General features: G+C 42.3%; 2 protein-coding genes across 2 annotated transcripts; one reads left to right on the forward strand and one right to left on the reverse strand.

Annotated features, from left to right (window-relative positions):
* The first annotated feature begins 1,623 nt into the window (after window positions 1-1,623).
* Window positions 1,624-2,910, forward strand: LOC124684261 (ras-related protein Rab-2-A-like). The gene is made up of 4 exons (XM_047218610.1): window positions 1,624-1,669; window positions 1,843-1,991; window positions 2,382-2,464; window positions 2,568-2,910. Exons 1-4 carry the CDS (start codon window positions 1,624-1,626, stop codon window positions 2,908-2,910), a joined length of 621 nt encoding a protein of 206 aa, XP_047074566.1.
* A 3,776-nt stretch (window positions 2,911-6,686) lies between these two features.
* LOC124661947 (peroxidase 45-like) lies at window positions 6,687-7,978 on the reverse strand. The gene is made up of 4 exons (XM_047199839.1): window positions 7,757-7,978; window positions 7,453-7,650; window positions 7,197-7,356; window positions 6,687-7,060 (listed from the first exon to the last, which is right to left on the reverse strand). Exons 1-4 carry the CDS (start codon window positions 7,976-7,978, stop codon window positions 6,687-6,689), a joined length of 954 nt encoding a protein of 317 aa, XP_047055795.1.
* Between the last annotated feature and the right edge of the window lie 13,992 nt (window positions 7,979-21,970).

Consider the following 21,970-nt stretch of genomic DNA (forward strand, 5'->3'; position numbering starts at 1 on the left):
GTGGCAATGGTATCAGTTTTGTGACGAACAATACTATACAGGACATGATACTGTTCACATAAGGGTGCATTGTCTAACCAAATATCTTCCCAGAATCGTATCTGTGCTCCATTCTTAATTGAGAAAGTGTCATAGCTGAAAAAGATTTTCTTTGCCGCCATGAGGCCTGCCCGGAAATTCGAATCCCCTGGTTTCCAAACCACTTGGGATAACGTCTTCGAGTCGATATCTTTCTCCTAAGAATAGTTTGCCGAATCCCATCCTCGGTAAGGAGCTTGAACAGCCATTTACCCAGCAGAGCTGAATTCTTGACTTCCAAGTCATGAACTCCAAGCCCTCCTTGATCTTTGGGACTAAAACTATACTCCATTTAACTAGTCGATATTTCTTTTTCTCGCCGTCCCCTTGCCAAAAGAATCCGGATCGATAGTAATCAAGTTTATTCAGTATTTCTTTTGGTACAAGGAAGAAAGATAGCATATACAGTACCATATTAGTCAGTACCGAATTAATGAGAACCAATCTTCCTCCCAGGGATAACAATTTCCCTTTTCAGCTGCTAAGGCGTTTTTATAGTATTTCTTCCACTATTTTCCATTCAGCTGATAATGAATAGAAATACCCAAATAGCGAATAGGAAATTAGCCTTGCCCGCAACCGAACAACTCTGCAGATAGAGTCGTATCATTTTGGGCATCGCCAAAGCATGTAATATAACTGAGGACAAAGAAAAATGCAGGTACACATGACGTGTAATATAACTGAGGACAGAGGATGCCCTTTTCCCTTTCGATGTTTGGATCACCAATAACTTCGTGTCGGCCTTACGGCACAAAAAGTTCCAAAAAAATTAAGCACCTAAACCATTATTCTTAAAAGAAAAATTTCTTCGAAAAAAGGAGACTAAGACTCAACATCTTGATCGATCGATGTATGTGGCCTCTTTGCTATATTATCCAACAAAGGTCCAACAAATATCATATCATACGTAACACCTACAAACCTGACAATGTGCTCAACTTTTTCTGGCCCACCTGCAAAAACTTAAGCATATCTGCGTCCCAACGAAAAAAGGGGAAACCCTTTATGCTCAAAAATTTAAACATAAAGTTGTCTATTTTACACAAGGTATAAAATGGTCATTCCATCATGAAACTCATCAGAGAATAGGTGACTTAAGTATTAACATGCATAATTGTTTCTAACAACATTGATATTTTCACCTAGGAGCACATACTATTTCTTACTTACCTCGCAAATGATCATCACATCCGCCGGGTGCGTGGCTCGGCGAAGCGTTCAATTTGACTGCCTAGCAAATTCTTCCAACTAGGCCAAATGTACATTTTACTGTGTGGTACATAAGTACCATTAAATCTAGCTAAAAAATAAAATAAATATATATGATCAGGGCCATGCCAGACAGGTCTACACACTACCAGACTACACCTACTGCTCCACTCCTCTAGATAATCAGAGCCATGCCACTGCTAGGGCTCTCAACGATCTACTTCCTCCCCTCTCAAATACAGTCACTCCCCCGCATGTCTCCCTCGATCTCTCGAGCACGCATAGAATCCCCTGAACCCCACGCGAGCTCGCAGAGCAACATCAGCAGAGGAGATGTCGTATGCCTATCTATTCAAGTACATCATCATCGGCGACTCAGGTTCGCTCCTTTTCCCCGATCGATCCATTTCTTCTGCTGCTGGTAGAGATTTCTTTTCTGAACTCGACTCAAGTAGTATATCTAAGATGGCGGAGGAGGAACACGGCATATGCTCTCACAGTTTATGAGATCTATCCCCCAACTGCCTTCGTCTCTCATTGGATGTTGTGCAGGTGTTGGCAAGTTCTGCCTGCTGCAGCAGCTCACTGACAAGCGGTTCCAGCCCGTCCATGACCCCACCATCGACGTCGAGCCCGACGTCTTCGGCACCAGGATGATCCCCGTCGACAACAAGCCCATCAAGCTCCAGATCTGGGACACGGTACGACAATATATCCTCTGTGCAATCTCTAGTTTCCTCTTTTACCTTTTCTGGCTGTGCGTAGATCGTTGGGTTCTTGTAGAGTTAGCAGTTACCACGTAGTACGAAGTGCTACGTGGCGCTTGGAATTACTTGGCGAAAGTAGGATTATTAAAGTTTGTTTGGAAATTATTAGTTACTCCCTCCGGTCCAACTAATTGGCGCAGCCATATACTTCGACCAATACAATTGTTCTCGATCTTGATCTATGTCAATTAATTTGGTCCGGAAGGAGTACTACATTTGTAGTGGATGCCAATGTGCTCACCATTGATAACACTGTGGATTATACGTGTGGTTGTGTTAAAAGAACTAATGATATCATGTGGTTGTGTTAAAAAAACATTACAGCCAGGTGCAGAAAGATTCAGATCGATAACCAGATCATACTACGATGAAGTTTCTGGTGCTCTTCTGGTGTATGACATCACAAGGTAATACTTGGGCAATATACTGAAAGCTATCCTGTTGGATGAAGCATTGAAGTGGATGTTTTCCTGAACTTCTCCATGGTGCTTGTGTTATAATGACATGTAGGAGGGAAACCTTTAATCATCTCGCGAGCTGGCTGGAAGATGTAATGAATTTTGCAATCAAGGGCATGATCACAATAACGCTAGTTGGAAACAAATGTGATCTATCTGAAAGACGTGCCGTGAGCTATGCTGAGGGTGAGAAGTTTGCAAAGGAGCATGGCTTGATCTTTATGGAGACATCTGCAAAAACTGCGCAAAATGCTGAGGAGGTGATAATTGATGTATTGTCAAATGTGTTTCAAGCCATTTCTCTGTACGATTTTCTCTCGCCATTTGAAATGCAGGCTTTCGTTAAGACTGCTGGAGCAATATGCAAGAAAATTCAGGACGGTTTGTTCGATTAACCTGAGGTAAAATTTCGAAAATCAATCATAAATGTTGCCTTCTTAGTGAACAAGATGTTGTTCGTATAACTGGAGGACAATTGTGCTTACCTAGCAGGAGATGTCGGCCCGTTGGGCCTGGCCTATTTCCTGCTTGAAATATCTATGTAACCGTAAATACTACAAAAACTATTTAACCATACATTAAACAAGATGTTGTACCATAAAATTTCCATGAGAGGAAGCAAGGATACCTTTTGTCCACAATACAAGTTATAGTGTGCATATGCTTTGTTCCTTTGTGCCTCCCCATCTTGCACACAAATCCGGACACTTTCCCTGATAGCCTAATATAGACAACAAGACTTGTCAAGCACAAAAAAAACTATATTTCAATAGCAACCAGTGTCATTTCTCTAACTAGATGCTATTCTTATAGCATGGATTTCCTATTGAGCTTTTATGAGAAAACATAAGTTTTGTTGCTGCTTTCATTGTAGTGATTTGTTGCCAACGTACCTTGAGTATGAACTGAATGTCTTAAGTTTTGCAGCCTCGCGGAATCAAAGTTGGCTATGCAGTCCGTGGCTAATTTGCAGGGGCTCGCGCCTCGTTTTCCCAAGGGGGTGGCTAATACCACTAATGCCTAATGAAATGAATAATGATGCGCAAAAAACACCATTCAACACCTTATATATGCCGTGTGTTCCTGCTGGCTCTGTTCGGCCATTGGAATGATGTGTTGTGTTGTGCTGTATTGTTTGGTGTTGTGTTGTGGTGTGTGTTGTTACGGTGTGTGGCCTTGTGTATTCCCTGGTCGGTTGACGATTTCGTTTCTGGTAGTGTTCTAGTCCAAGCACACCATGCCATTTTGACTGGTTTAGTTAATCTAAGGAGGTTAATTGCTGAAATCCTATTTATTTTTTAAAAATTGTATCTAAGCCTCGCAAGCTCTCTTGCGTCGCCCCCTCCCAACCGTATATCTCTTGTGTGTGTTTCCCATTACGCCGCTCCAGCATAGGCCAGAACCACCACATGCTCAATTGTCTCTAGGGTCTCATCCTCGTTGAGCTGGATGCGGGCTGGGGACTTTGTTTGGGCCCCATTAACGGTGAGCACCACCAGGTGGCCCTTCCGATGAAGTTGAGGGGGCGTCCCATCATGTACATGTGGTGGTTTGTGTTGTTGGTGACCAGGGCACACATACGCTGCAGCCGCCTCTCGAGCCATTTCAAGGTCATCTTGTTATCCATGTACGTACAACCACCAAGGGCTTGTTTGATTCAAAGGAATCCTATAGAAATTTTGTAGGCTTTTCATCCTTAGGAATTTTTTCCTATGCACCGTTTGATCTGTAGGATTGAATTCATAGGAATGCATATGAACTTATCCTATAAGATTGCATTGTATTATGTGTTTTGGAGGAAAATTTCCATCCACTCGACCTCATGTTACAATTTTTTGACTTTCCTTTGAATCAAATACTACTTGAAAAAAATCTTGTAGAATTCCACTGGACATGACATTCCAATGTGTTCTAAAAATCTTACGAATCAAACATGCCACAAATGTGTTTACGCCTTAGGTACTATCTATGCGCCAATATCATCTGCTGTACAGAGGAAACATGTCAGCTATTTTATATTGGTCTTTCTGCAACACTTGTTGGTGATGTCTTCTACTTGTTTCCACTAACGATCGTATTCTTGAGTTTGGTTAGGACGAGTAAACCCCTAGTGGTGATCATGGGGTTAACTCTTAAAATGATTTCCAACTCGATACAATTCTGGTTTGCTCTTAACGGCCCGAATCACCGTCCTGATAGAATCACTCAACTGAGGGACCGTAGGTAGAATCTCCAAGGGAGAGATCCGTATGAAATTGGTATAATCTCTTGCGAGAGAGTAGTAGCTAGGTAGGATCCTGGTCACGGGAGAGACTTCAGATCCACTAGTAAAATTGCACAAGAGAGAGACCAATATATCATACAAAGAGGGCCTTGACATAACTCAATAGTTTGTTGCTGAAGAGATCGTGTCTTGAACCCCATAGGAATGATAGATGAGCACATGCACAATTCTAATCTCAAATCTTAGTCCAATCTTGTCTAGGGTTTGAAAAAGGAGGGTGGGCCGATATATAGGAAACCAGGAGCTATTGCGGGTAGTTTAGGTATAAAGTAGTAAAGATGAGATACATGGGCCAAGGTTCAACTCATTAAGGAGTTCCCGCGGCACTTAAGTGGTAGTGCCGCTCATGTAGACGGTAGTGCCGATCAGACAGTAGCTGCCTACTAGAGCGATAGTACCTCCTTAGGCTTCGATGTTGCTTGGAGGCGGTAGCTACATGTCGGTCTAGTACCCAAGTACTGTGGACAACGAGCTACCCAAATGAGTTCGCAGTAAAATGTCAGCACGACCAAAAAAATAAGCTGCAAGTTTAATTTTCCTATGTGCCATGACACTTTTCATTTTTTTTCGTGGAAAACATACTGCCGTGCCAGGTTTCTAGAATATCATTTCAAACAAAAAACGCTTGCCCATGTAGACTTACCACAAATATTACCAGACAAATAAAATTTCGAAAGCACCGAGCGAAGCCGTGTGCCCACCAGACATTAAAACCGAACTACCTACGCCCATCCACAACAATTTGGTGCTTCCCGCCGTTCGATCAAGCTGATGAACGTTTAAGATCACTTGGTCGTCCACCTCAGTGACCTCACGACCCTCTCGTTGTTTTACTGCACAGGCGTTTCAGAAGAGCCAACATCTTTGGGCCGCTACTCCAGCGACTGAGCTAGGTACCCTGTCGTTAACCGGGCCAAGATTCTGGTTAACTGGACCCCAAAAGCCTGCAGAATCCGAAAGAACGCTGCAGTGGCGTTGTCTATCGTTTCAGTGAAAAAATAAATAGAGAATGCGATGTGGGGAGCGGACCTTATCGTGGTTTTAAAAAGTGATGGGTCGTTTTTGTAAAACAGTCATGGAAGAATCTCCAGGGGAACCAGACGCGCGGGATTCAGTCCGGGCGCCGGCCATAACATCCGCTCGGATTTATCGTAGTTAATGCATGCTGCACTCAATTGCACTAATCTCTCTTTCAACGATCAGAGTAAGTGCAGATCAGTGTTGATGCCTTGATGGGTCATCTGATGTTGATGAATTTAGGTCTTATATGATGATCGCCTTTCGCGTACGTGTCAATCTGCCAGAGAGCCTGCACTCGCTAATTTCTGTTGGTGTGTGACTCAGGGTGCATAAGAGAACAAGACGTGCATCCTTGGAAAAATATCCAACGGACAACGGTAAGGCATGCACACGATCAGGTTTCAAACAGACCAAGAAGAACCATTACACTTCAATAGTAGAGTTATGCTAGCTATAAGCTAAGTGTTACGTCATTTGTAGTCAATTTAGAGCTAACATGTATAATAGTTAGCTATAAAATTATACTACTTTATCAATGCATGGCTAACCTTTCATTCTCACAAAATACCTAGAAGCACATGCTAGAATTAGCTTTTGCAAAGCTCATTTCTCTTCTCTCATATTCTCTCTCCTCCAAATAAATAATTAACAATATATTATTTTAATTTTTATATATAGTCAGCTGATTAAAATTTATTATACTTGCTCTTAAAGTCGATCAATTATATACAGGCATCGCTTGGCTCCAGAGTTCGAATAAATTCATAATAACACGATCGATCTTATTATATAACAATCACAGTCGAACGTCATGGATAGTTTATGTGTATATGCATGAGCAACCGGCCGGTGGCGACGAGTGTATAACTAATTCGGGGTCCGGCAGTCGCGGCGTATCTCGCCGTTGGCGGCCGTCTTGACACCGACCCTTCCGAGCTTGGTCATGGCGTTGGTGAAGTCATAGAAGAAGGTGCCCGGATTGGACGCGTAGTAGTCCACGGTACCGCGGGACCTCAGGTCCGTGTACAGTACCTGGTCGGAGCCCAGGAGGCCCTTGCCGCCCTGCAGGTTCTTGAAGTACGAGTTGTCGAACCCCCCCGGCGTGGCGCCGTCGAGGAACGCGAAGGTCTGGCCGGCGCAGGTGTTCCGGAGCTGCGCGGCGAAGCCCGAGTCCATGCTCGGGTCGGTGCCGATCCTGTTCTGAAAGAAGGTGCAGTCCGCCGCGCCCAACGTGTGGCCACCTGAATTCACGTAACAGGCAAGTGATTGATAGTGCAATTAATTCGGAAGGTCGTCGGCGTGTGTTGCAAATGGAGTGCAGGGAAAGTGAGTGTGCATGATCAGAATTCAGAGGTTGACAGAGTTCAGGTCAATTACCTGATAGGGCGATCATGTCGGTCTGGGAGAGGCCTAAGCCCGAGAAGAAGGAGTTGAGCTGGTCAAGGTTGAAGTCGACGTGCGGCAGCACGACGCTGCTCTTCGTGGAGATCCTCCCGTCGTACCTGCCCAGCTCCACCTGGTAGTAAGGACCTCCGCTCTGCAATTACAGAATGTGCGCAACATTTTACGCACAGATTTTGCGCAAACCATCATCCATGGCCGTCAATTTCGAGATGTTTATAGCAGGTAGTACCTGGGAGACGGCCTCCCTTGCGGCGAGGGCGATTATGTCGGCGCAGGACACCTTGTAACGGCACTGCGGGTCGTTGTCAACGGCAGCCTTGGCGTCCAGGATCGTCTGAAAGCCCGGCGGCTTCAGCGACTGGTTGTCGGGGTTGCGCCACTCGTCGTCGCTGTTCGAGTTGACGATCATGATCGATGCATCACAGCCCTGCACAACACGAACTGCATGTGTCAGCCACCGATCATCGCTTCGCGTACTAGACGATTCATACATCATGGCATGGGATTAAGAGAAGTGCGCGCGTACTACATACCCTGACGGCGCAGTCATGGAAGAAGAGTCTGAGCGCGGCGGGCCCTGCGATCTGCGACTGCGCCATGGACTGCTTGACGGAGTTCTGGACAATGGCCTCCAGGTTGGGGCATATGCTCGCGTAGTAGCCCGTGCTCAGCTGCGCGGCAGCCAACGGCCACAAGAGCACCGCCACGACGACGGCGGCGGCGGCAGGGAAGGATGACCGAATCATATGCGTCATGGATTGATTCGTTCAGTAGCTTAGGGAAGACGACAGACTGTTGCGTTGCGTGCTCTTCCCCAAGCGTGGCTGGCCGAGCAGCTAGCTATAGTGCTTTGCTGGGATAGCTCGATCGAGGCGGTTTGAAAGTGATGGGAGATATCAGATACGGAGAGTGCAGGTATATATGGGCTTATATAGGCATATAGCGCAGAGAACCAGATAGGCTGACGCGGTATGGCTTCTGCCGGGCCCTGACACAGTCGGCCAGTCATCGTCTCTTCAACTGTGAAATTAGCACTGCACCAGAGCTGGCATGTTTGCCAGCTTGGGTTTGGTCAAGGTGATGTCTACGTCGGCGATGATGCTCATGCATGATGGCTACACATCACACCTCATTTTAACTGATAGCCGCCCGAAAGTAAGAACCAAGGAATCGGTTCTGCAGCTATGTACTTGCGTTGCACGCTGACAAAGCACTGGCCGATTGTTCAGTACACTCTTCCCATAAGACGACCCAGCAAATCTTAACAAAGCATTTATCGTGCGAACGTGAGAATTTTAATCTTTCGAAGCAAATGCATCAAGATCTTATAATGTACGGTGGATGATATTGTATTATTGAAAAAACTGCCATGTAGCAATCTGCCGGGACCCGCACTCGCGGCAACTACTGGGCTGACTCACCCGCGTGGTACATTCGATCTAGATTTATGTCCAACTCCTTTTGTAAAAGAAATTAAGCATTGGCACATTGCGCGAACCGTTGATTTTCACCGAGGTGTCACTATGGTTGCTATGTTGTGTTCAAAAGTTGGTGTTGTTTTGTAGAGATGGTCCTGGAGGTTTTAGTAACTGTTTAGATGGTTGGTCTTTTTAGTTTGTATGACTGAGCTTGGAGGGTTTAGTTGCTGTGACATACATTTGGATCTAATGCTGACTCCAATTTCTTAATTGAAATTGGGGGCCATGTGGCCCCTACAATCAAAAAAAAAAAAAACCGAGGTGTCACTTGTATCTTCAAGGAATCTGCTAATTGAAATAAATCGTCTTTGCTAAAACGTAGTCACATGTTTATGTTTTGAAACAAAAACTCTCAGAACTTGCAGGAATATACATTTAAAAATTGGCGTTGTTGGAAAAAACAGAAGGAGGTGCCTGAAGATGCATGCAACATACTCTCTCTATCTCAGTTTACTAGGCATGCATGTATACCTAGGTCGATAATTTGATCTATATAATACACAAATTATACCATTAGAAAGTATAAAACCTAAAGTTTCTAATAATATATTTTTTATAATATATATCTTATGTTAAGTTGGTTAAATTGACGATCTAGGGATACATGTAGGACTAGTAAAATAAAACGGAGGGATTATCATGTTTCATGGATCTCATGCATGAGGATTATTTAGCCGAGTTGCATGGGACACGGCGAGTATGAACATGTCAATACTAGAGGGGATGGAGGTGATGGTCAATAGGAGACGACAAAACGTAAATCATAATCGACATTTGGTGTTCTCCTTGAGAGTATTGTGACCAGAGCTCATGGCTGAAAATCCTTGGTCGTCTTATTTTTGTTGGTTATACCTGACAATTATGGGCATTGGTACGATGTTGAATAAATTACATGAAGTTTTCTTAGTCCTATTCATCAGGGTGAAACCTCATAATCTGGTATTTTACTGGAATCGGTGACCATTGATTCTCGAAGGCATTGGTTGTGGAGAACCTTCTCTCATTCCGTGTTTTTCCATAGCATTAGTTGATGTATTTGTTAGTTGTTGCCTATCATGGAACTTAAATTTTCGTTCAACTTTTTAACAAATTAGTGATGTGCATTCCCGGTGTGTTGGATTGCTGTTGATACCGAGTTGTTGCAAACTAGATGCAATTGAGTATTTCTTGATATTAATATGGGAGTGACTAATTCTCAGTCGGATGATATCATTAAATCTCAAGTCCAACTCAAGTTGTAAATCATAATTAGCATGTGCCACGAAGCAATCTGACAGTCTGGGTCTTTTTTTTAAGTTACCACCCATGCTGCAACTCGTAACCAGCAGAAATCAAGAACCTATGATATCAATTCACCAACAAATTAGATTAAGTATATTATCAAAATTACATAATTTTCATATTTGTATTTTCAAAGGTTTTGGTTTTTGCACCTACATGTTCTTATTAACTTAGAGCTAATCGAAGGAGGTTCTTAGTGTTAGAGTATTAGATAATTTCTAAGTGAGTTAATTACTGAAAGCAACTTCAAAGATGCACTAGCATAGTTAATCATAAAAATCATACTAAGCACACACATCAGATATGAACATGAAACAACTAGCAGCGCCAAGATAAGAGAGGATGAGCACCCGAATGGGAATGTCACTCTAGCACCATGACTGTTATTGAGGTCGCCCATGGTGTTGTCGGATACACCAGATCTGTCAAGGAAGGAGATGAACCAGCGAGGAAGAATACGCGCAACAACGAGCAATCGCGCCGAGATGCTCCTCAAAAACCTTATCGCCCGCCATCCAGTGCAGGATCTCGATAGTGGGGTTTCGGAGGTTTGTTCCCAGGATGGCTCTACATGCTGTCGCCGGGATGGGGAAGACTATATAGCAACGCAACAAAAGAAACTTGCCCGAGAGAGAGACATACACGAGTGGAGAACTCTATATTTGTTTTTGTGTCTCGCCTCCTGGTATAGCCTGGGACAAGAGCGTCGACAGAACCACCACGCAAAAGGAGCTAGGGACACGCAGCAAGTATGCACACACACTTGAGACACGTACCCAATTAGGTTTCCACAAAACCGGTTTCAAACTCGAACTTGCGGGTGGTGGTGGAGTGCACAAAGTCTTCTTCTCTTCTCACTCACTTATAAGGACTAGAACATCCCTCTTATAAACCACTTCAAGTTTCTCCTAACTTGAAACGCGGGACTAAACTTTGTTTTCAAAGCTGTCCCCAACCAAGCTGCTATTAAAGATGGACCTTCAAATTTCAGAATTAATAGGCTACATGGATTGTCTTACTAAACTACAGCCCATCTACATTCAACACTTAGTGTGAACATGAGAAAAGAGTAGCCAGATGCCAAGATCGACTACGTTTGAAGGAAATTCTCGGACGACCAGGAGTATGGAAAGTCCTTAATAAAAATCGACAACATGACATTCTAAAATAATTTTTCAAACCCGAACCCGAGGCATTACATGATCGTCGTACCAGTACACAGCTGTTCAGAGTTTTGCTTGTGGAGTGCTCTCATTCTATCTTGTTTCTTCCGTAATCCCTTGGACAGCCTGCAATTCGCCACAGCTGAAGCAAACTTGCGTTTTATTTATCATGAAACAGAAGAGTTGAACTGCATTTCCTTCTTGGGGCCAGTAGCCGACACTGCGGCACATGCGTGCATCCATGCACGGAGATGAGAATTCAGATCTTGGATCCCTCGCTGCGGAGTTACTCCAGGGTGTGCATGGACTATTACACAGAGCTGACATGGAGACCGGGCTACGCGCCGGAGGCGGTGGGGTCTCGTAATCGTCGGCACCTCAGCTGAGCCTGAGTATGTCATGGTTGCGCGAGGTGTGGACGTGCATTTCCCTTCTTTTACACCCCAAATTAATTGATGCCATATATGTGTGAGTTGCGCCAATTAGTTTTGGTTGATGAAATAATACTCCATCCGATCCATATTAAGTACGGTGGATTTAGTTTAACTTTGAGTCGTTTTAGTTCAAAACCACGACACTTATATGTATCGGACTATCGAAGGGAGTATTTTTTTTGGTACACCATATACTATGTTTAGTACAAGTTGCATTTCTGTGCTGCGTCAACAAACTCTGGTCGGGTGAAGTAGTTTGTTTCTTTCTGGTGCAACTACTTGTTGAAAAAGCGAAACGTAAATGGTTTGTAGTATGGTCCCATATCTTTCTTAACTTGGGCTCGTATGCAAGATATAATGTTTGGATTTCTTTTGCCAAAATGAGGGAAACGGGAAATCCTTGGCAACGGAGACCGATTCCATGCACACTCCTAAACATTCATCAGAACTATACCATTCGTTACGACCCATTTATGCCCACAAGGGAAAGCAAAAAACAATAATATGATTACATTATTCTGTTTTATCCGCTAACCATATCGGTTGAGAATACCTCATACAATGTTCACGCGCTACACTAAAGAACATATACGGTTTCGCAGATCGACATTTGGGTCATCTCAAAGAAATTGAAAGCTTGTTTGATGTTAAAAGAAGTATCATTTCTATAATCCCAATAGCCCAACATAAAGCAGAAACCCCCAACCAGATTTGTGTCTTAATTTTTCTTGTAATTGCCCTGGTAGCTTTTGGCTCCATGCCGGTGTTGAGGGAGCTCCGGATGCTTCCGAGCAGCGTCCGGAGCGTGGTGCTGTTGATGCTGATGCTTGCAGTGCTCCAAAGGTTGAAGCCATATGCGGTGGTTGAGCAGGGCACCATCTCCTCGAATAAGATCGTCGTAGGTACCCCTCTTTGTGATTCTTTTAAAATAAAGCTTCTCTAAACACTAGAGAATTCTACACCAAGAATCGATTTCTAGTGACCAACACATCGACCAACCACCTTGTTACATTTGGTGTTGACATCTTAATATACATATTTAAGTGGATAAATTCTTGTCGTGTTAGTGAATCTGTTTTTCATTAGGTTGTTTTTTCTTATATATTTCTTAATTCAAAGAGAAAACACCTCTACTTTTTTCTTAATTTCACCCGAGTCAAGTCATTTTCCCTCTACAAGCAGTCAAGAATAATATGATTTCCCTCCATCAATGTGGTTGTTTTGGTTGAGACGAAAAAATTGCGAGGGAAAATATTAGGACGTGTTCGATTCATGGGATAGGAAAAGTGGAGGAATAGGAAAAATGGAGAATTGCTATGATGTGCCCCTTTAAATCCTATGAAAAAGAAGCCAACAAAAATTGGTACAACTAGTTGTTTGATGGTAGAATAAGGAAGCCATAGAAAAGTTTTATAGATATTGAGTGCATAGCATAGTTGTCATAAACACATAGGAATTTTTTCAAGAGATCTAACCTCCTGCTAGAAATCATATAAGATTGTAGTATAGGAAAGCAATTAATAAGAATTTTGGAGGGTTCAATCCTTTGAATAGAACAGGGTCTATAGGTAAAAATCCTACAGATTATCGTTGAAAATCCTTTGAACCAAACAAGCCCATAGTATTCCCAGAGTCATGCCGTGATCTATGTTGAGGGTGAGAAATTTGCAAGGGAGCATGGCTTGATCTTTATGGAGACATCTGCAAAAACAGCCAAAAATGTTGAGGAGGTGATGATTGATGCATGTCGAATGTGATTTAAGCCGTTTCTCCAAACAATTTTCTCACGCCATTTGTAATGCAGGATTTTATTAGACATCTGGAGCAATATGCATGAAAATTCAGCAATGTTTATTCGATGTACCTGAGGTAATATTTCGACAATGAGTCATAAATTTGGCCTCCTTAGTGAACAATGAGCACATATATGTTGTGTGTATAACTGACAAACAATGGGGCTTGCGTCGAAGGAGATGCCGGCCAGTCAGGCTGGCCTGCTTCCTCCGTGAAATATCTACATTATCGTAAATGCTAAAAAATACTATTCAATCGTATATTTTTAAACAAGATATTGTACCATAAAAATTTCCCTAAGATGTATCCGCATTACAAGTTACAGTGTGCATGCATATGCTTTGTTCCTTTGTGCCTTCCTATCTTGCAGAAAGCCGGAGGCTTCTCCTGATTGACTAATATGGGCAACAAGAATTGTCAAGCATAAAAAGGTGATATTTCAATAACGGAGAATGCCATTTCTCTTACTAGAACTTATTCTTATAGCATGTATTTCTATTTAACAGTTACAAGAAAACATAAGTTTTGTTGCTGGTTTCATTATAGTGATTTTTTGCCAACCCTGGGCATGAACTAAATTATTCTTAAATTTTGCAGCCTCACGGAATCAAAATTGCCTATGCAGTTTGTGGCCAATTTGTAGATGCTAGCGCCTCGTCTTCCCAAGGTGGTAGCTACCACCACTATTGCCTAATGGGATAAACAATGGTGGTGTTCTAGTCCAAGCACACCCTGGCATGTTTGAGCGGTTTAGTTAGTTTAAGAAAGTTAATTGGTAATATCATGTTTTTCTTTGTAAATACTCCCTCCGGTCCATAATAAGTGTCGGGGCATTAGTTTAATTTTATCTTAATTTGAACTAAATCTTCGACACTTTTCATAGGTCGGATGGAATCTCTAAAGAGCACTAAGCTCCCAGGTCTGCGCGTGCCTGTGGTGAGTTAGCGTGTCGCTTTCGTGGGTCCTACTTTTTTTTACTTGCATAGGTCGGTCGCCACAGCATTTGCAAAAGACGTGCTGGCCCGAGCAAGACCATTTTACCCACCAATTCGTCTCCGTCGCCTCTACAACCCGCCGGCCCATCCTCAAATCACTTTTCCCTACCAGTTCGTCTCTGCCGCCTCGACAACCCGCCTCCGCACGCTAGAGCGCCAAACCCTAGCCAATGCTTGGCTCGGCAGCTGGCAGTTCAGCGGTTGTCGTTCGCCGCCTCCTATAACTTCTATGTTCTTCCATGCGGCCTTGACTGCTTCCCCAAGGGTTCGAGCAATATTTCGGTCGGCTCCTCATGGAGCGGGAGCGGCGGCGAATCCGAAGACAGGCTCGATTTGGAGTGGGTGTATCTTCTCCTGTTGAGGTGCACGCCGTCGTATTGGAGACCCAGATGACATCTCCTCCACCACTAACCCCCCCTTCTTCGTCCTGCTGGAAGCGCCCGGCGCGCTAGGGTTTCCCGCCCCTAGCGGCGGCGGCCGTTGGCACTACTACTACTGGATGGCCACGGCCCACGGCGATCGCACTCTGCTACGCCTTCTATCCCCGGCCAATTTTCGTCATGCATGGCGACCAGTAAAACTCGATCTGTCCCTCCACCTCCAGTTCCCTAAGTCACGCACGGCTGGGGAGTCCCCAGTACTGCTCTCTCTTTGTCTCTCATACTGGAGCAGAAAACCTTGACACAGGGTAGCGACTTCCCAGCCCTAGGAGCAACTGACGGTGGCTGGAGGTGGCCTGAGAGGTTCCTCATATGGTTATACGATTTTGATATCTTCTCTGAATCAAGTTTATTGCTCCTCTGTTTTTCAAGTTCTTACAGTATAAATCCTTCCATGTATATTTCTTTACCTGATACAATATCAATAGTATAGATTGCACTGATCTACAGTGTCATCATTGTTCAATTGCATGGGGAGTTCACAACATAATTGAAAGGACCCGTTTGAAATCCACCTGCAAATGTCACATTTGAGACAATGTCGTGACTTCAAGTGTCTTCTGTTCAATCATTCTTTTATGCAATCTTGTGCAGCACAAGGCTGACCAATTTTGGAACTTTCTATGTACACATTGTTCCATGGCTTATATATATTGGCTGTGTTGACTAATGAGTTTGTGTTCCCCACTCTCAATGGCATTCCTTCAGCTGATGTATGTTCTATTTTTCATGTGCATGAGGTAGAAAATGGATAGAGCAAGGTTTTGCGAGACTGGCAAATTTTAAAAGTTGGCGGCTCTCATACAAATGTTTAAGGTATGGTTTCTTCTTTGCTCACCCAGACCTTTCTTGATATTACCTGGATGCTGCCTTTGATAATATTACGTACTGTCGAATGTCGTGCCCCCTCTTAATATTCATTTTTCAATAGCTCCTTAATAATCGGCACTTTTTAGGATGTACCATCAAAAATTGTTACTGTTGGTCTGGGGAAAAGAAAAGCATGTAGAAGAATCTACTCATGATTTTGAGAATCTTAAACGTTACATATTTGAGCTAGAAAATTGTGTAGCATATCGCTGATGCATGGTGCAGCGTCCGCCTGAAGCTAAAACTCTGTTCCGCGTCATAAATGTGACTGCATTAGCTCATTTTATTTGAGATAGTGGTTGGCCCTTGTGAATTTGGCTGATTTTTCCAGTTCAAATTGACAGCGATTCGTGCAAACTTAAATTTCATGGTTAAAAGTGCTCCAGTTATATTAACACTTGTTTCCTTACTATGTGAGTGTGTACTATGCAACTAATTTTTTCAACCAGCTACTGCTCCATGGAACATATGAGCTGTTACTTGATTAATGTATGTTCCATGGAGAATTAATCAAAGCGTTTTGGTTGAGATTAAAAGTGCTCCATTGGAACTGAATTTATTTATTTAGAGAACAATAGGCTCCCTAATTATTAGTAGTTGATGTCTACTTTCATGAGATTACCGTATTGTTCTTTTTAAGGAGGCATGAGTTTTGGTACGAAGAGATTATGGCTTGAGATATGCTCAATATGACCATTGACCTCGAGAATTTTTCTCCCTAAAAGCTGCAATTTCAGTGTGGTAGAGCATATATAGCTTAATTAGCAAATGCATACATATTAAATGACATTGGTATGTAGGTTAGATGGGTTCTCACATGATAAATGTTAATTCGATGTTCCTGTTTATCATGAATTTTGGGGATGAATTAATATTGAGTGCTGGAGTTATGCTGATGTGTCCTTGACGCAAAAAAAGGGAGAAAAGCTAAGCTGCTTGATATTTTGGCGTTTTTTTTACATATTTAGTTTGCAGAATGATAATTGGTTGCGCTTGACTAGAACATATTTTTCACTCACCTGACAAACTGGCAGGAGATAATATATTGGATGTTCATGCAATCCAGCGATTATTATACTATTTGGCTCATTCACGAGCAGCACCAAAGGTATTACATGGAGTTAAGCTGTCTTGAGCACCTTCCTTTTCAATGCAGCATACTACAATGGCTAGAGGTTTTTTTCCTTTGTGCCTATACATGCTACTTCTTTAATGATATGATCTGAAGATGTCTGACCCTGGTCCTTTTTTTGCACCATTTCATATATTTTCACTGCATTCTAGGTAGAAATTGTTCATGCTTATTCCCTCTTTAAAGTAATGGTGCAATTATTGAAAATGTCCCTTGGAAGTACCTTACATAGAATTCCTTCATAGCTTCAGTTCAGTTGTGCAAAAAAAGGGAGAAAAGCTAAGCTGCTTGATATTTTGGCATTTTTTTACATATTTAGTTTACAGAATGATAATTGGTTGCGCTTGACTAGAACATATTTTCCAGTCACCTGACAAACTGGCAGGAGATAATATATTGGATATGTTCATGCAATCCAGCAATTATTATACTATTTGGCTCATTCACGAGCAGCACCAAAGGTATTACATGGAGTTAAGCTGTCTTGAGCACCTTTCTTTTCAATGCAGTATAACTACAATGACTAGAGGTTTTTTTCCTTTGTGCCTAAACATGCTACTTCTTTAATGATATGATGTGAAGATGTCTGACCCTGGTCCTTTTTTTTGCACCATTTCATATATTTTCACTGCATTCTAGGTAGAAATTGTTTATGCTTATTCCTTGTTTAAAGTAATGGTTCAATTATTGAAAATGTCCCTTGGAAGTACCTTACTTAGAATTCCTTCATAGCTTCAGTTCAGTTGTAGCTTCAGTTGTGTCTCTACTTGTGAGAATACTTGTTTCTTTCTTCCATTGACATAATACTAAGATAAGTAAATCATGCTAGATATTTACTGAAAGGAAATTTTAGTTCATAGAAGAATTTACGATGTCATTTATTGATGCATTTAGAAAATGCTTTACCACACTAAAAGCATGCTAAGCTTCTTTTAAATGTCAATGATTTAACAAATAGCGATGTCACATTCTTTTCAATTCTCCAACCAGGCAGCTTTCTTACTATGCATTGGAAGTTCTCTATCTTTGCAATTACCGATCGTTTCCATAACCTACAGTATTTTCCTAGCAGACATTTCGTAATGGCATGTCAGCTCTTGGTTGCACCTTTTGTTAGTAGCCTACGTAGTTGGTTGCATCCATGCTGTTATAGTGTGGTGGTCATGCTTGTTGCCATGGTTTTACTCATTTATTCCGTGCTCATGTAAAATATTTATATCAAAAAGCACCCATCAAAATTTTAGAGATGCAGCATCCTTCTCACCTTGATTGATCTTGTTTGTTTTAGTCCCCCTCCAACTTTTTGTTTTCTTTATATGCTGCAACTTGCAATATTTGTTAGGAGTTCTCGGTTTCTTGCATATGTTGTTGAACTGGTACTGCTTCTTTGCTTTGTTGTATCATTTTCTGGATAGGTGGTGTTGCCTTATTGGTAAGAGGGTGGGGATTACAAGGAGAGACCAGAGCGAAGTTGAGTCGGATAGAGGCACGCGAGGGAGGGCATATTATGACCTGCAAGGTAATGATTTTGGTAGTATATTGAATAATTTTATATGTGATCTACCAATCTCCCTTGTGTGCTTTGTGGTTGGTGATACATTCTTTCCAGTTGAGCTAATTTGGCAACCCCAGAACCCATGTTGATTAAGATAGCCCCTCACGTCATAGAAAATGACCACACAAATAAATTTCCATTTGTGTTTGTTCCATGCCTATGAATGTAAGATCATAGTGATCTTTACCTGCTCATAAACATTGTGGTGTTGATAGTGTTTGAGCTGTGAATAATTGAACCAAGTAGAAATTTTGATAATATTTTGGTATATCTTTAATTTGACAATTGCTACAGTGATTATTCTGTAATCCAAAAAGTTGTAGAATCTTGAGGTAGGACGTTCTAGGTCAGTTGGTAGTTGACTATGAATGCCATACATGGAGTGGTGTTAAGTATTATATTGCTAATAATAAAATGATGGTGCAATTGGTTATTTCAGTTTTTTTTAGGAAGGACGAGAGAGTTTCATTCAATCATAGTAACACATTTTACAACGTCATCTTCCACAAAAGACAGAACTTCTGCTTGTACATGCCCCAACCAGAAGCTATTAAAAACAGAGGATTTAGATAACTTGGAGAGCTCGTGGGCTGCCTCATTACTCTCTCTTATAATTTTTCCAACTTTGAAACTACCAACCGTACCTTCAAAAGCCTCAATTTCTTCGTAGTACGCCACATTGATGACAAGTTTTGGTTTATGTTTTTTATTGCATCCATGACCGCTGCATTATCAGGCTCCAACACCTGAAATAAATTCTCAGGTCTGGGTATTTGTAATGCAACCAGATAGGCTTTTGCTTCAACATCTTCAGTGTTTGTACTTCCAGTTTCTCTACTGCTCGCTTACAACACCTTTCCACTGTGGTCTCTTGTGATACTGCTCATATAGCTTTTCACATCCTGACAGGAATAGGTGGCATCAACATTTATTTTTACCCACCCATTCTCATGAGGTTTCCATGGCTCCGATATGCCCGATATTGCAATAGAGGTAGAAGCCACATGGCAGGCAGCGACCAACACGCCTTTTGTTGCTATATGCTGCTTCCTGTTCAGATTATCCTGTTTTCTGCAGTTTATACATAATCGGAAATTTTACACTCCCCCTTCTCATGGATTGCATCATATCGGAGATGCCAAGCTTGCCACAGAATCATGAGAACAAGTCCCCTCCTATTTTTGCGTAAATTTGACAACAACAGGAGAAGCAAATCTGTTACGGTATATATATATACCTAATTGTGCACTCTATTGCAGTATATTTTTACACTCTATTGCGGAAATTTTACACTCCCCTTTCATCTGGAAGGCTCCATATTTCCTCATCTCATCGCTTAAGGCTTTAGCTTTGGTACACTCTATTTCAGTTTATTTTTGTTTATTTGTCTGCTCAGACTTCTGTAAATACCTAGGCTACTAATTATTTTGATGGAAGCATATATTTAGACCAAATGTGAGATCTATTGAGTGCCCTGGCCCCAATGATATTTTGTTTCTCAACTTTACATTCAAATATTGGAACTCATAAATTTACAAAAGTCTGGAGTAAAAAACGAAGTGTGATTTCTAAAAACCTCATGTTTGTACACATAAACATATACTATTCACGGTTGTGTAAAATAGTTATGGCCTTCATATTTGAAACATGCAACCTTTGTGTTACCTACGGCTAACTTAATATCTAATTGTGCAGTTCGGTTTCTCGTGTAGGTAATATATGCTTGGTGATGCTATTTATACCAGTTTGCACGTTATGTCCATGACATGATTTTGATTCATGTTTTGGGTAACCAAGCACAAATTTGGAAGGCAGTCTAAGGGGTTTGCCCATGAGGATGTGTGTCCACTCAATAAGGAAAAGGATGGATTTTTATTCGATGGATAAAGGATATTTGTTGTTTAGATTTTTGTCGAGAGACTCAATACTTCGAATTTTGTGGTTCATAATAGGATTATGGAAGTATCTAAGATGTTGTGTGGATATCATGATTTCTCTTCTATTTCGCAGTATCCTTTACCAAAGAGTTAAAAAAATATTAAGATTTTGTTTCTTTCCGTTTTGTACTTTTGTTAGCCTCACAATATTGTTTTCACCACAATGATTTGTAATCATGCCATGTGCTCTGTCTATGTATTTTATTGGAACTTGGAAGGCAAATTATTCCCAAAATGCAATCCTTTGTCAAAGTTCATTTTACAACCATTGATGGTCTTAAGGTAAAGCAAATAAGGAAAATTTGATCTTCTGCCTTTACATTTTATTACCGATTACGCGCACGATAGGAGAAAACACCAAAAATGAAAATCGCGCGCAGCAAAGCGCGCGAGGTCCATCTAGTAGTATCTAAGCCTTGCAAGCTCCCTTGTGTTTCTTGTGTGTTTATTCCATGAGGTTGCTCCAGCGGAGGCCACAACTATCACATGGTCGATTGTCACCATACGGTGTCGTCCTCGTTGGGATGTACGCGGGCAGAGTACTTTGTTTTGACCCCCATTACCGGTGCTGGTGAACAACACCGCCTAGCCGTTCCGATGGAGTTGCGCAGCTGATCGGCTTCCCATCCTATATGTGTCGTGGTTTGCGCTGCCGGTCACTAGGGCCTAGGTGCACTACGGCTGCCTCTCTAGCCCCTTCAAGGTGATCTTGTTCTCCATGCACATAGGTGTGGGACATCTTTCATAGCACTTGCTGGTCACATGCATGACTTCACCCCTCCGGCCCTCCATAAAAAAAACCCATACATAGCACATGTCGAGACGGATTGAACTTGATCTGGAGGTGGATGGGGGTATCACCACTACCCTGACACAAGCTACTTCCATCCCAATCCATAGCCCTTCACCCGAAGATCTTAGATGCATTGGCCTTGGCACCACTGGCGGATCTAGCATCTTAAAACCAGGGGTGCCACGAGTATAATTTGGTCTAAACTTCATCAAAATTCCAACAAATATTTCCATCGTAGGATTTAAGTTGTTGTTAAACTAGTGTTCAATATATTGAATAAATCATTTTGCAATATTTTGGGGTGGTATGCACGAATAGAACCCCCACCAGGTCCACCATGCTTGGCACCGTCGTCTAACCAGCGCCGACGTCTGACCTCCGCGGCAGTCTAGCCACTACCGTAAGGTCCCATGGCAGCGTCCCGGACCTCCATGCTTCCGCGGTTGCAGTTAATATGGTGTAGCTGCCGCCGCAAGTAGGGCGCACGGACGGCATGAAAGACAAGGCTAAGGCCGCGAGTGCCCATGCTCTCTTTTTTGAAAAAAAGGAAGTTTGCATTGGCAAAACGTGTCCACGGTAGGAGGTCGGCACGAACGAAAAATAAGTCGCCGGGTTAATTTTTCAGTGGGCCATGACACTGTTAGTTTTTTTTTCGTGAAAAAACCTGCACCGTGGATGGCTAGATCGGCGGCTCACATGCAGTCGCACCTGGCTCCTAGAATATCTCGTCGAAAAAAAAACGCTTGCCCATTTAGACTTACCACAAATATTACCAGAGAAAGAAAGCTGCGAAAATACCGGGTGAAGCCGTGTGCCACCAGCTGCATGTGTGTTGAAAACAAGTTGAGCTACGAAACAAACGAGCGCTCAAAAGA

Source organism: Lolium rigidum, chromosome 1 (genome assembly GCF_022539505.1).
Source record: "Lolium rigidum isolate FL_2022 chromosome 1, APGP_CSIRO_Lrig_0.1, whole genome shotgun sequence".
NCBI lineage: Eukaryota > Viridiplantae > Streptophyta > Magnoliopsida > Poales > Poaceae > Lolium > Lolium rigidum.